The 14,673-nt window shown below is 27.5% G+C and overlaps 1 protein-coding gene across 2 annotated transcripts in view; it reads right to left on the bottom strand.

Annotated features, from left to right (window-relative positions):
* LOC111686208 (spermidine synthase) overlaps positions 1–13,979 on the bottom strand; it is a 35,916-nt gene extending 21,937 nt beyond the window's left edge. Inside the window, exon 1 of one of the 2 annotated variants that reach the window (XM_023448548.2) lies at positions 13,828–13,979. In XM_023448548.2, coding sequence (XP_023304316.1) covers positions 13,828–13,961 — 134 coding nt within the window. In that variant the 5' untranslated portion in view covers positions 13,962–13,979. Of the gene's footprint in view, positions 1–2,681; positions 2,689–13,827 lie in introns of those variants that run through there. The other variant, XM_046949808.1, reaches the window with a different exon arrangement.
* Positions 13,980–14,673: the final 694 nt, after the last annotated feature.

The following is a 14,673-nucleotide window of genomic DNA, read 5'->3' as shown; positions in this document are numbered from 1 at the left end:
TAATTTACGACAACTCCTTGTATTTTTATTAAATTTTGTTCTATAGGGAACTATGCGTCCCCTTCAAAAAAATAAGTTTAAGGCCTATAACGGAGGCAAAAATACAAGTTCAACAAATGAAATTCGACATGAACATGTCTCATAGGAACCTTAATCTCGCTGTTAAATTTTAAAAGGATTGCTCTATAATTGATCTTACCCTCCATATAAGGTCCCTTTCACAAAATGACTTAAGCGCTTATAGCTCAAGAAGCATTTACATATAGCGATGAAATTCGTCAAAGAAGGTTTTATAAGAGCCACATCATTTCAAATTTTATCTGTCTGTAATTGACCTTATTCCCAATAGATAAATTTTAGTAAATACTAAAACTAGTTTTTTAATAAAAATTGATGGAGATCGGGCGATATTAGATTAAAGCCCCATACAAATATCACTTTCGAAAATGGCATCACTAATAAAGTTTGACAAAATAAGTTTTATTGAAAATAAAGACTTTGTCATATTTTATAAAGGTCGTATAACTTGACCCTACACGCATATTAGGCCCCATTGAAAGTCGAAATTATGTTAATGTTAATATTACAGATTATATTTTGATGGGTATGTAAGATTCAGCATAAATTCGTACAGATTTTTGTTTTAGCACATCATGGTGAAGGGTATATAGGATACGGCACAGCCAATTATAGAACTCCTACTTGTTGTTAATTAAAAAAGTATTAAGTTGGTAACAATGGGTTAAGAATTTTATATTTTTATATAATTTGTTTTATGTTTATTGTTTAGAGTCCAAAAAGGCACAAGCACCAAAAAAAACATTACTCATTTTAAAATACTGAAAAATTTTTAACATTAAAACCTCCTTATCTCAAAATTTTGCGTTAAAAATAAATATTTCATTCCACTAGCAGACAAAAATTATTTAGTTGTAACATAGTGTTATTGATTATCTGAACTTATGTATGAGTGCTTATACATATGTATGTATGTAAAATTTAGTTCTTCATATAATGAGGCATAAAGTAGTGCTTATCAAAGATTTTAGCCCTTTTGAACTATTTTAGAATTAGGAAATAATATAATTTCTTTGATTTTCATTAACAAATTGCTTAGGAAAATAGTGAATATTTTCGGTGAATTTTGTTGATTTGTTCTGAAACGGACAAAATTATTGTTTTGTTCTTAAAAAGTGATTTTTGTCTGTTCTAAAGTTAAATACTTTCGATTTCAGAAATATGGAAATACTTGAGAAGTATTTTGCTGTAATCAGTCAAAAAATATAAATTTGAAAATTAAATGAAATTGGGTATTAAAAAGGAATATATCTTTGTATATCTTTACTTCGAAGTTTCAACTGGTTATATCTTTATTCCAACAGAAAGAGACGAAATGGGGAACGCGGTTAAATTATTATTTTTTAAATAAAGAAACAAACATATTTTCTACTTATATACTTAAAATTTTAAATATAAATATTTTAATGAACTAATAATTTATAGATAAAAGAAACGAATTTTGTTTCATATTCTTAAAATCATATGAAGTTTTTTAATTTGTGGAAAGTTATACTCAACATTTTAAATTTATAAATATCAGTATTTTTGACAAATTAAAGGAAATATTTGTATTTTTGCTGCATTTTATGATGCAATTACGTCTTTTTATGACAACGAACTTACTGAATTTAATGAAATTTAATAGGCATTTGATATCTATTAAATAATGTTAATAGGTATTTTTAGAATATTTTTTAATCTAAAACTGCTTTACACGAGAACATAAGAAATATGATCTCTCAAAATTTTGTGTAGAAGGATACGGATGGGATGAAATCCACTTAATGTAATGAAGCCTTCACACATTGAGAGAAAATACGGATGGAAAATTTACCATTCGTCTGGCTCTCTTCGTCGCATTAGATCAGGGATGTATTTTTATGTAAACTCAAAAAAGTAAAACAGGAAGGAAATATATTTTGGTTTTAGCTTTCTTAATTTTTTGTAAAATGAGAAAATTATTTTTTTATAGCTTTATGAAATTAAAAATTTTAAAGGTAATTTTTTTACCATTCAAGCCTAATGAATTTTGAAAAGGGAGAAAATGTGTATTTTTGGTAAATTTTTTGAAAGTTGTTGTGAATTATATATATTAAATATATAATTTCGACATATTTATTGCAGGCGTACAAAGCAAAGTCAATGTTAATTTGCATATATTGATCTATAAATTTAATGTTATACATAAATAATTTAAAATCCCGGGCAACGCCGGGTATAAAAAGCTAGTTAAATAATATATTAATTAAATAATATCTCAATTAATTATTAGACTATATACTGAATTATAGCCTATAGACTAGACTATAGGCTAGCCCATTATTAAAGCTTCAAAAAAGGGCTTCGGCTCAGTCATTGTCATAATGAGACGTATTTGAAAGATTTTTAGATGATTAATCAGTAAACTGAGTCTTTGTTTTTGTAAAGATCGCTTAAAAAAGAATTAAAAATTATTCGGAACTGATTAGAAAAAGGGCTCATCTCTTTGGAAGGGTTGAAAAAAATTTTGTGTGACATAAAATAAATCATTTCGTTTATAATATTAAATGTAAATTATTAAATATTACACCGTCCAACACCATTTTTCACACACGAACCAAACTATATACATACGAAAGCACATAATGTTTATAGTATAACTGCGTACTCAGTTTTTCATTTTCTGATCGTTTGTCCTTTTTAAAGGACTTTAAAATTTGAGGTACATACAATTTTCAAACATTTTTATAAAATATTTTTAGCCACCCTGTTATAACAATATGGGTATCAAACTAAAGAGGACAATGGTAGTATTTTTATCTCGTATTTTGTTTTATTATTTAAGAATAAAAAGATGTAAAAAATATCCTTATAAAACTTTATCCTTTATTATCCTTATTTATTTATCCTTTCATATTAAAACTACCTTCTGGGAAAGTACATTTTCCTTTTTATTTTAACCCAATTATTCCGAACTCTATAGTTATTATAAATTCTATATATCTTTTAAAAATACCTTTGACCTCCCAATAATGTTATCAAAGTAGTTTATTATATAGTTTTCATTAAAAAATACAACAGGGCGAAGATATATCCTGTGCAATTAGTAAACCACGATATACATAAATATTTAAACAAGTTAGGAAAGTATAGCCGGAATGGGCCGAGCATATCATACCCTACACCAGTGTGAATTTCTTTCAAATGTGATATATTTTAGAAAATAAAATATTTATGTTGAATTTTATTTCAATTGCGACATATTAAAAAAACTAATTTTCTGAAAGTGGGCTAGAGTCAAATAGAGATTAAAGGCCTGCACAAGACAACAATAATGCGACAATTTGTTAAACAAATATCGTGTGCGCCATCATAAGCACCCAAAATTTTTTAACAAATTGTCGCATTATTGATGTCTTGTGCAGGCCTTTAATATGTATATTATAAAATTAAGAGAAAAGATTCATGTCTACATATATACGCGTTTTTTATGTAGCTTTTCATCGTGATATTAATCTTTATATTAATTATATTATAATTTATATTTATAATAATATTGCGCTTATCATATTACCCTGAAGTAAATTTTAGAATTCGGAACATGCATGTTTTCATCACTAAGGCCTGTTATCTCAACCACCGGTTATGTTTAATTCGTAGGTATTTTGTCTGAAAACTGTCAATTTAACGTTAGTATAAAAAATTAACAGACATTGAGATAATGGGGTAGGTAATTGGTATAAATAATAAATTAAATTAAACAAAATATTCTCAACAAATTTTTTTTTTAATTTGAATACATTTTAACTTTTAATTTTTTTACAAAGAACGAATAAAGATTGAGACATGAAATTTGGGAGTCTGTAACTCTATATTTGTAAATATAACATATATTTTTTGCTAAAAAACTGACTATAGAAAATAAGGATATTAAAGGATTAAACTTTAAAAGGACATTTTTTTATTTTTTTTTATTTTAACATTTTAAAACTATTTTATTTATAAAAAATACTGTTATTCTCCTCTTTCAATCGATACCTATATTGACCTACTATACCAAACCAAATTCAAGCTAAATATAATTATACTTACTCTTCCTTTCAAACTTTAAAGTCCTTTTAAAGGAAGAAACGATCAGAAAATAAAAAACCAAAAATGTAGTTTAACTATATCAACTATGTAGTTTCCAACGTATATGGTCTTCCTCATGTGTGCAACAATTTTTCCCAATTTGTTGTACGGTGTTATCTATCAAGGAAATATTATCTATCAAGGAAATTAAAAACTTATTATGCTTTAATTATAATTATTTAATATACATAGCTAACAGGAAAAACTTTCATTCATGAGGTAAAGTGTTAAAACCTTTTTTCACTACTTCTTTATTAGCATTTTAACTCATTATTTTAACACTGTGATGGCATTGGAGGCAAGTACTACAGCTTTGCTATTTTATTGCGTGTCAAGTTAATGTTGTTTTCTTAAAAAACACACAACTCTTAACACGCAAATTTATAAAATGCACAGTGCAACACAAAAAAAATAACCATATACGGACACCACTATATAATAAAAGACCAATAATAGGAAGTTCCTTGTCTTCCAGTTTTGCCTAAAGTCGTGCAATTTTTTTAGTTATAGGCCACTAAAGATTTGGGGCCTCGCTGTCATTTTTGAAAAAAGTGAGCATTTTCTCAGGCTCATATCTTCCAAACCTTTCGGAATTGTGAACATATAAAGTAAAATAAAACGTTATCTTCATGATCAGAATCCTCAAAATTTAAATTTGTTTTACATTATTTTCCTTTTTAAGACCTATAAGTAGCAAACCGTTTAAAATTTAAGAAAACAGTTAACTACAAAAATGTACCTAAAACCTCAATAAACAAATTTCTAGAATAGGTGTGAACCTTATGAATAATACGAAACTTCCCTTTTTATTACCTAATTTCATTTAATTTTCTAATATATAACTTTTGACTGATTACAGCAAAATACTTCTCAAGTATTTGTATATTTCCGAAATCGAAAGAATTTAACTTTAGAACAGACAAAAATCATTTTTAAGGATAAAAACAGTAATTTGCCCGTTTCAAAACAAATCAACCTAATTCACCCACAATATTAACTATTTCCTAAGCAATTTCTTAATGAAAATCGAAGAAATTATATTATTTCCCAATTCTAAAATAGTTTTGGCAGAAGCCATAATTTGATGAACTATCTTCAAAATTATAAAAATCGATCAAAAATTGATATCACATTCAAGGGCTAAAATCTTTGATATGCACTACTTTATGCCTCATTACATAAAGAACAAAATTGTACATACATATGTATAAGCATACATACATACATACATACATACATACATACATACATACATACATACATACATAAGTTCAGATAATCAATAACACTAGGTTACAATTAAATAATTTTTGTCTGCGGAAGATCAATATACAACATGATTGTGAATTGAACATTTCTTTTAATATTATAATAAGGGCGTCTGTTTATTGCATACTTAAAGAAATTATTACGTGTTTAATTTTTACTGTAACCGTCAAAATTAAACACGTCATAATTTCTTTAAGTATGCAATAAACAGACGCCCTTATTATAACATAAGTTTTATATAAGTATAAATGACACTGCATATTTTCTTAATGATCGGCCCTTATTTGACCCTCGCCCCATACAAACCCCCCTTCAAAAAATGTCTTAAACGTCTAAAATTGACTTGTAACAATTTGTATCGCAATGAAACTCAACTAACTGTTATTTAAAAGTATATCCTTTTCCCAAATTTACGGAGGATCGGCCCTTATTTGACCTGTATAAAGCCTCATTTAGAAATTTTTGTTTTTTATCAATAAATTGCTTAAATACTTTGGAAATTCAACATAAAAGTTTCTTATGAAAAATAAAAATTTTAATAATATACTCATGGTATAGAGTATTATATGGTCGGCTATGTCCGACTATACTTTCCTACTTGTTTTATTTAAATATTGTCATAATTGGTATGTATACAAATATGTTATTAAGGAAACATATTTTTTTTTCTATTAAATGTTAACATATTACACAATATTGTTTTATATTTTTTATTAATATTGTGTGAATAACGTGATTAAATAAAAAAATCTCTTCCGGAACACTTAATATTAAGAAACGCATATGAAGTATTTACCCGGCTAGCGGCAGCTGACTTCTACGTTATGGCTTAATTTTGAAATCTATTAAATGTTAACAAATTAAACAATATTTTTTTTTATATATACACTATGTGGATAATGAGATAAATTACAAAAAGTCTGTTCCGGAACGCTTTATATATCAAAACTCATATGAGGTATTTACCCGTCCGGCGGATACAACAATATGGCCAAATATTGAAAATTACTCCGCCGGAGTAGAATTATCCATTCGCAACAAATATTCATTCGTAATATAATATTTTGATTAATATGTACTTTTTCATGTTTATTTTTCACAAAAAAATAAGTTTTACTTAACTTCAGGCACACACTTAAATTTTGCAAATTAATCTGCCAGAATAGCTTTTTTTCGTTTAAAACAAACATTATTCAGTTTATAATATATTTTCCTCACAAATTTTTATATTATTATCTTTATTTTTTTAATAAAATATAAACTTTTTACGAAAATTTTGCATCAAATGAATTCGCCGTACTTATGGTTTTTGACATCTACGTAAACCAAATGCAAAAACAAAATACATGTAAAATGTTGTCGTTGCAGAACTGCCACCACCTTATCTGTATTCGCCTTGCTAGAATACGTACAAATGAAATCATTATTCTTGAACAACTTTAAAATTTTTTTGCTGGGTAGTGTAATTTGTTATCTGAACGTATGTTTATTTGTATATAAAATGAAATTTTATTGAACTTTAGTTTCTAAACAATATTAATTCTTTAAGCAATAAGTATTGCTTATCAAAGATTTTCAGCCCTTTTTGAACTTTGAAATGTACATTGGGGCAGCTATATAGAGAAGCTTGGCGATAATTGAATAATTAAAAATTAAATTTACGAAGAGCAAGTTAGAGTGCTATATTCGGCTGAGCCGAATCTTAAATACCCTAAACCAGCTACTTTTTTAGTCGAACAAATATTTGTAGAAATAAGTTTTCTCATGCCTTAAATAGAAAAACCCCAAGATTTAAAAAGCTTAAATATGTTACAATTAAAAGATTTATTGAACATTACAAACCACATTTTCTTTTATATTTTTATGGCACCCTAAGATATGCTTTAACGATATTTAAAAATGTGCATGTATGTATGTGTGTGAAAGATTTAAGGATTTTCAAAATATATACAGTGAATCAATAAAGTAATTTACCTATGTAAAATTTATAAATTTTAAGAAAAACACATCTGAACAATTATTTTTATCAAAATGAAGTAATTTGTTTGTTGTATTTTTTAAAGAATATCTTATATTTTAATTTTCTACCATGAAAAGTAAAATACTGATATTAATTAACTAGATTTTTGATAAAATGTGAACGTATTGTTAATTTTTTAGGTCAATAAAGTATTTTGCTTTTTTAGGATTTTTTGCATTTTTGCTGCATTATTTTATAATATTTAATATTATTATTACTCCTATATATTATTACTCCTATATATATGGAACGACTAAATTTGACATTTCTTAACCGATTTATCATCCTATATACCTATAAGAATTTATACATATTTGACTTAACATGAAATCTATGGTTTCTTTGATTAAATTTCTAAAATTTAAAAGTCATTTTGAATTGGATACATGATATATTAGATAATCAATGGATTTGGACCTAAAAAATGTTTAGTGAGTTATAAATCTATATATTATAACAAAAATTATCTGGGTTTTTGGTCATTTTGTGTTGATAAACAAAAACTACTTTACGGAAACCCCATATATTTGGCGAGTACTGTGTAATTTTATTTAGAATTGTAGAATATTGATTCTTATTCAATAAATATAACACTAAGTACCTTTCTAGCCACTCTAAGTATGGGGACATCACCATATACCACTATAGAACTATTACATGCTAAAATCTTGTTTTTATACCCTTCACCTTCGTGAGAAGGGTATATATAAGTTTGTCATTCCGTTTGTAATTTCTATAATATAATTTTCCGATCCTATAAAGTATATATATATATATATATATTCTGGATCCTTATAGAAAGCGGAGTCGATTAAGCCATGTCCGTCTGTCTGTCTGTTGAAATCAGTTTTTAGAGGTCCCCAGATATCGGCGAGATCCAAATCTTCAATAATTTAGTTAGACATGCTTTCGAGAAGATTGCTATTTAAAATCAGCAAAATCGGTCTATAAATAACGGAGATATGAGCAAAAATCCGAGACAACCTCTGAAAATTTCACCAAAAAAGCCACATTTTTTCTTGCTTTGTTAAAAAAGCAACAACACTGTAAATTGGATAAAGATGTACATGTGCGTGTGTAGATGTATTTGTTTTTATTCAGCTGTGTATTTTTTATGTTTGGATGCTGTTGGCGTCATTGAGTTGTATATTTTGTTTTTGTAAATTCTGTTCGTATATTTAGAAGTCGGTTGGTTTTATTGCGTTGTTTATTTTGTTTTTGTTTTTCTGCGCTTTTCTTTATGTGTGTTTAGATGTCTGTTGTTTTAGATGCCTTGTGAATTTTGTTTTTTATTTCGTTTAGCGTTGTTGTTCTTCATTTTGTTTTTCTTTTGGTGTAATAATAATGTAGACGGGATAAATTTAAAATTTATAAAACTAATAAGTTTAAAATACACTATGGTGAAGGGTATATAAGATTCGGCACAGCCGAATATAGCACTCTTACTTGTTTATTATACCCTTCACCTTCGTGAGAAGGGTATATATAAGATTGTCACTCCGTTTGTAATTTCTATAATATAATTTTCCGACCCTATAAAGTATATATATTCTGGATCCTTATAGATAGCGGAGTCGATTAAGCCATGTCCGTCTGTCTGTTGAAATCAGTTTTTAGAGGTCCCTAGATATCGGCGAGATCCGCATCTTCAATAATTCAGTTAGACATGCTTTCGAGAAGATCGCTATTTAAAATCAGAAAAATCGGTCTATAAATAACGGATATATGAGCAAAAATCCGAGAAAACCTCTGAAAATTTCATCAAAAAAGCCACATATTTTTCATGCTTTGTTAAAAAAGCAACAACAACACTGTTAATTGGATAAAGATGGACATGTGCGTATGTGCTGTGTATTTTTTTGTATGTTTGGATGCTGTTCTGTTCTCACGAATGGGAGGGTATAACAAGAACGAGGAGATAAAGCAGTAATATGTTGGTAATACAGCTCATATTTGTTTGAGGGTGTAATACAGTTCGACGGTGGTATTACAGTACAACGGTTAATATTTCTTCCTGCAACAGTTCATATTTGTTTGTGTGTATGTAATGTGTGACATGTGTGCAGAGACACAAAATAAATAAAAACTGTTTTTTAAAACATACTTGGTGAAGGGTATATAAGATTCGGCACAGCCGAATATAGAAATATTACTTGTTTTTTATATTTTAAATGCTTTATTTTATGAATAAGATAATTATATAAGTGTATGTATTAGCTGAAAAATATTGCATTTGTTGACCTTAGGGAATGATAATCACATTTAAATATTTAAATTAGGTATTTTTCCTGTACTACACGACAGTTCACTTTACATTGGTTCCAAGCTACCTAAGGTCTGTTTAGAGGTCTAAACTTAAACATAGTGTTCCTCCTAGTTCGTATATGGATTTTGGAGAAGATAAATCAGGAGTACAATGGTTTTCCTTAGATACAAGTCGCCTCCCTTTGACAATTAAAGAATTTTTCTAATAATTCTTTGGATCATCAATTGCTCTATTTTTAATATTTCTTAATGTTATTGATTAAACATCTTATAATTATATTTTATTGATTTACACTTGTTCTAGAAATCTAAACTAATTTTTTATCTCGAAATTGCCTCATTATTATCCTTTAAATATTTTTATGGCAAATAACATCACACTTTCACACAATGAGGATATGATTTTTGCAAATTACAATTGAATTATACTTAACAATAAAACAATAAATTTCAAAAAGTAATTAAACAAGTAAGAGTGCTATATTCGGCTGTGCCGAATCTTATATACCCTTCACCATAGTGATAAATTTTTTCCCGACTACATTATTATTACATCAAAAGCTAAACAAAAAGAACAACAACAACAACGCTAAACGAAATAAAACACAAAATACACAAGGCTTCTAAACCAACAGATATCTAAACATACATAACGAATAACACAAAAAAACAAAACTAACAACGCAATGACGTGAGCGTATCTTTGCTTTTTAATCTGCAATATTGAAATAATAACTAAGTTAGTTGAAATATTTTTTTCTTGTACCATACGAAAATTTACAACATTGTTCTTTTTTCGTTTTAATTTCAACAACAAAAATTTAATGTCAAAAATATAAAAAATATTTTTTTTTTTCGTTTGTAAAAAATTAAATCTTTTCGGGCTATTAAATATATTTAAAAAGTGCAAAAAAATAATAAAATATAACGTTAAGTGATAAAAAATATTTTCAAGTTCTATAAGCCACGAATTTTCGCGACAAAGTTTTGAAGTTTGGAGAGAGAGTAAGTTTCTTACATGTGTGTGGGAGTTACACAGCACTCGTCTGTGAGAAGAGCGTAACGTTGTTGTTGTAAAATAATGACAGCGTTTCACTTCTTAGTGTTTAGTGATCCAAGCCCTATGCGCTTGGCACTCTTAGCTATAGATAGTGTGTTTTCTATACACTTACATGCGCTTAACAATAGCAATACGTTGTTGTTGTTCTTAACAGTATACAAGCAAGAGTAAGACAACAACACTTTCGTATTCATTGCTGGTAAACATTGACGAGACGTAGATTTTGTTTTTGTTTATCGTAAAAAAATTGTTTTAAAAAGCACTTGGAACAAATTTGTGTTAGTTTTAAATTTCAAACTTACATTATTCGCATAAAAATTATTGTACAATAACTCACAATCTACTCTCATATAATTGAAAACGTTTTAAATACTTTTTTCTATTCATTAAAAAATATATTTGCAAAACAAAAGGGAAAATTATTTTATTTTAACAAAAAATGCAAATCATGTTTTTTGCTGTGTATTTTTTTGTATGTTTGGATTCCAAACATACAAAAAAACAGCTAAATAAAACCAAATACATCTACACACACACGTGTACATCTTTTTCTATATACAGTGTTGTTGTTGCTTTTATAACAAATTTTGATGAAATTTTCAGAGGTTGTCTCGGATTTTTGCTCATATCTCCGTTATTTACCGACCGATTTTGCTGATTTTAAATAGAGATCTTCTCGAAAGCATGTCTAATAGAATTATTGAAGATTCGGATCTCGCCGATATCTGGGGTCCTCTAAAAACTGATTTCAACAGACAGACAGACAGACGGACATGGTTTAATCGACTCCGCTATCTATAAGGATCCAAAATATATATACTTTATAGGGTCGGAAAATTATATTATAGAAATTACAAACGGAATGACAAACTTAAAAATAATTTGAAAAACCCAAAGAAATTAACCGGAATTCTCAATATGCAAAATACCTGTTTTTCGAGTTTTATTTATGAACAAAAAACAAGATTCTCTTAAAAAAGGTAGGCAAAAAACTTAGTTGATTCTCTGTGTATATAATTTTGTTCTACGGTTAAATTGCTTTTAGGGGCAAGATCCAGTATGGGAGATATGATTAATTATAGACCGATCTTAAAAAAAATTTGAAGTAAAATTTGTGTACATAAAAGCTTTATTTCAATCAAATTTTGTATATATATTGTAATTTAGCCTTGCATGGGACCTTTTTAAACTAATGTTTGTTGCCAAATTTTGTATCAATAGCTTTATTTGATAATAAGTAATGTTATTTGATAATTAGTTTTGTGCATTTAAGTGATTTTCTGGAGGGGACCTAGTATGATTCTAAAAAAAAAATATAGTGTAATTTACGTATATAAAAGAAATGTATATGCTATGAAGAGCAATGGAAGCTATGAACAAAGATGAACCGAACGTGAAAACATTTTGAAATAACATTTCTGTGTACAAAAATAGTATGTATACCAAATTTGTTTATGGGTATCACTATTTGGTAATAGGTTATGTGCGATTAAGTGATTTTCGGCAGGGACCTTGTGTGCCGATTATGGACCGATCCGAAAAAAAATATCATTATAATAGTTGTGAAAAATATTCATATTTCATATTTCTGTGAAAAAGAGTAATACCTGTACCAAATTTTATATGGATATCTTAATTTAATAATGAGTTATGTGCGTTTAAGTGATTTATAACGATGGGTCCTTGTATGGGAGCTACGACCAGTTATGGACCGATCGGGAAAATGTAACACCGTAATATTTCCTTGCATATAAGCAATACTTATTCCAAATTTTATGTTGATATCTTAATTTAGTAATGAGTTATGCGCGTTTAAGTGATTTTCGGGAGTGGACATTGTATGGGAGCTATGTCCAATTATGGACCGATCAAGAATATGTTTTCCCTCAATTAATTCTATTGACATAAGATTTTAATTTGTAAAATTATGTGAAGATAACATCATTCTGACGGAATTTAATAACAAAAAACTCATTTTCCGGGAATATGTACTTTTGTATGGGAGGTATATGAAAATATGGGCCGAAACTAATGTGTGCTGATTTTCATGAAATTATCTTGCACAGTTTTCGAGAAAATTACATAAGAATGTATAAAAAAATACTTATTTTTTCGGAGTTGTTTTTAATTTTGATTCATAACTTTTCCCGATGTGAACCGATTTTGCTCATTTTCAATACCAAACTGTACCGGATAATAATGAATATTTTGGCTGAATTTCCTTGATTCGTTTTAACGTGAGCGTGTTTTATACAGACAGACAGACGGATGGACGGACAGACGAGCATAGCTAAATCGACACAGAATTTCATAAGGACCCAGAATATGTATACTTTGTTGGGTCTCGGATTAATATTTCTTGGTGTTATACACGGAATGACAAACTTATATATACAATCTATCACCACTGATGGTGGTGGAGGGTATAAAAATTATATTGCTGGAATGCCGCCATTTCCCTTTATACCCGTCAATAGTTTTTCCTGGACATTGTTTTCTACCCTCAGGCGGAAGTTAAAAATGTTAACAAAAAATAATTAAATTCAGTTTCTTAATTAGTGTATGTTTATCATGAAGAAAAGTCGCTAACTTGTTATAAAAAAGTCCACAAATGTTAAAGAATAAAAATATTTTTTATTCTTTAACATTTCATTTTAATTAAAACTGAAAAAAGAAAAGTTGTACATTTCGCATTGAAAATTAAGATAGTATATTACATTTTACAGAAAAAATAACAAAAAGATGTGTATGTTTTAATATAAAATATCTTTTCAAATAAATGAATTAACTAATATTTCCATTCACTTGTAAATTAAATTCCATTAATTATTCACAAAAAATTATGTCCACAAAATACACTTTTTATTAAATACATTTTGAACAAGTGTGTTTATTTTTGTGCTTCTACTAATACATTTTCACCAGTTAAGTCTTTGACATGGCACTGAGGTCCTTGACAATCAGTTTCGCCTTTATACTACTATATGTATGTAAATATGAATATTCCGTTTATTTTTAATAAATAAATCTAAATTTTTCTTACGTTTCAATAATTTTTATATCTTGATATTTTGATTTTTCCTGGTGAAGGATTTCTTTAACTTTTAGAGAAAAACATTGTCCTGGCCAAAGCTCGCTTTGAATTTCACTAAACCAACCGTTTTGAATGACGTCCATGTTTTAACTAAAAATATTGCTTTTAAATTTTTCTAAAAGTCTATGTGTGATAACTAATCTGATATTAGTGTGGTTCAAAAGTTAAGTCAATTTTAGAAACAAAAATTATTTTAATATTATAATTAGAGCAATGTAAATTAGTAAAGTAGCGACATCTCTTGTTGTACAACAACATCTACAAACACATGTATTTTGTTTTTGTAATAATTTAATATTGTGTCAAAATAATATTTAACAAAAATTTCCTTTAACAACAATGCAAACAAAACATAAATAAAATATATTACTTTTAAGTTGAAAATATTAAGGATTTAATTATTTTATTATACTAGCTAACACCCGATGTGCTTCGCTACCCCAATCGAAATTAAATACATAATAATCAAAAAAGTATTTATTTAGTTACTAAAAGGTTTATTATAATTTCTCTAATTTTAAAATAATACATTAATGATCTATTTATTTCTTACTTGCTAAAATTTAATATATACTTTTATTCTTAAAAAATAATTCCTCTTTTAATGCCTTGGGATATACAATATTTTTTGTTTTATCCTCTAGTATAAAAAAAACCCACTTAACGATTTTAAATTTTTTTGTAAGTTCGCCAATTTTATCTACCTATGAAAAATTTGAATTATCTAACCACATATTTGTATTTAATTCATATATGTGGTGCCAGGCCCCCCATCACATGAATGTCAGAGTTATT

The sequence above is a fragment of the Lucilia cuprina genome, chromosome 4 (genome assembly GCF_022045245.1).
Source record: "Lucilia cuprina isolate Lc7/37 chromosome 4, ASM2204524v1, whole genome shotgun sequence".
NCBI classification, from domain to species: Eukaryota; Metazoa; Arthropoda; class Insecta; order Diptera; family Calliphoridae; genus Lucilia; species Lucilia cuprina.
Note: the sequence above shows the minus strand (reverse complement) of the source record. Positions and strands in the feature narration are given on the sequence as shown.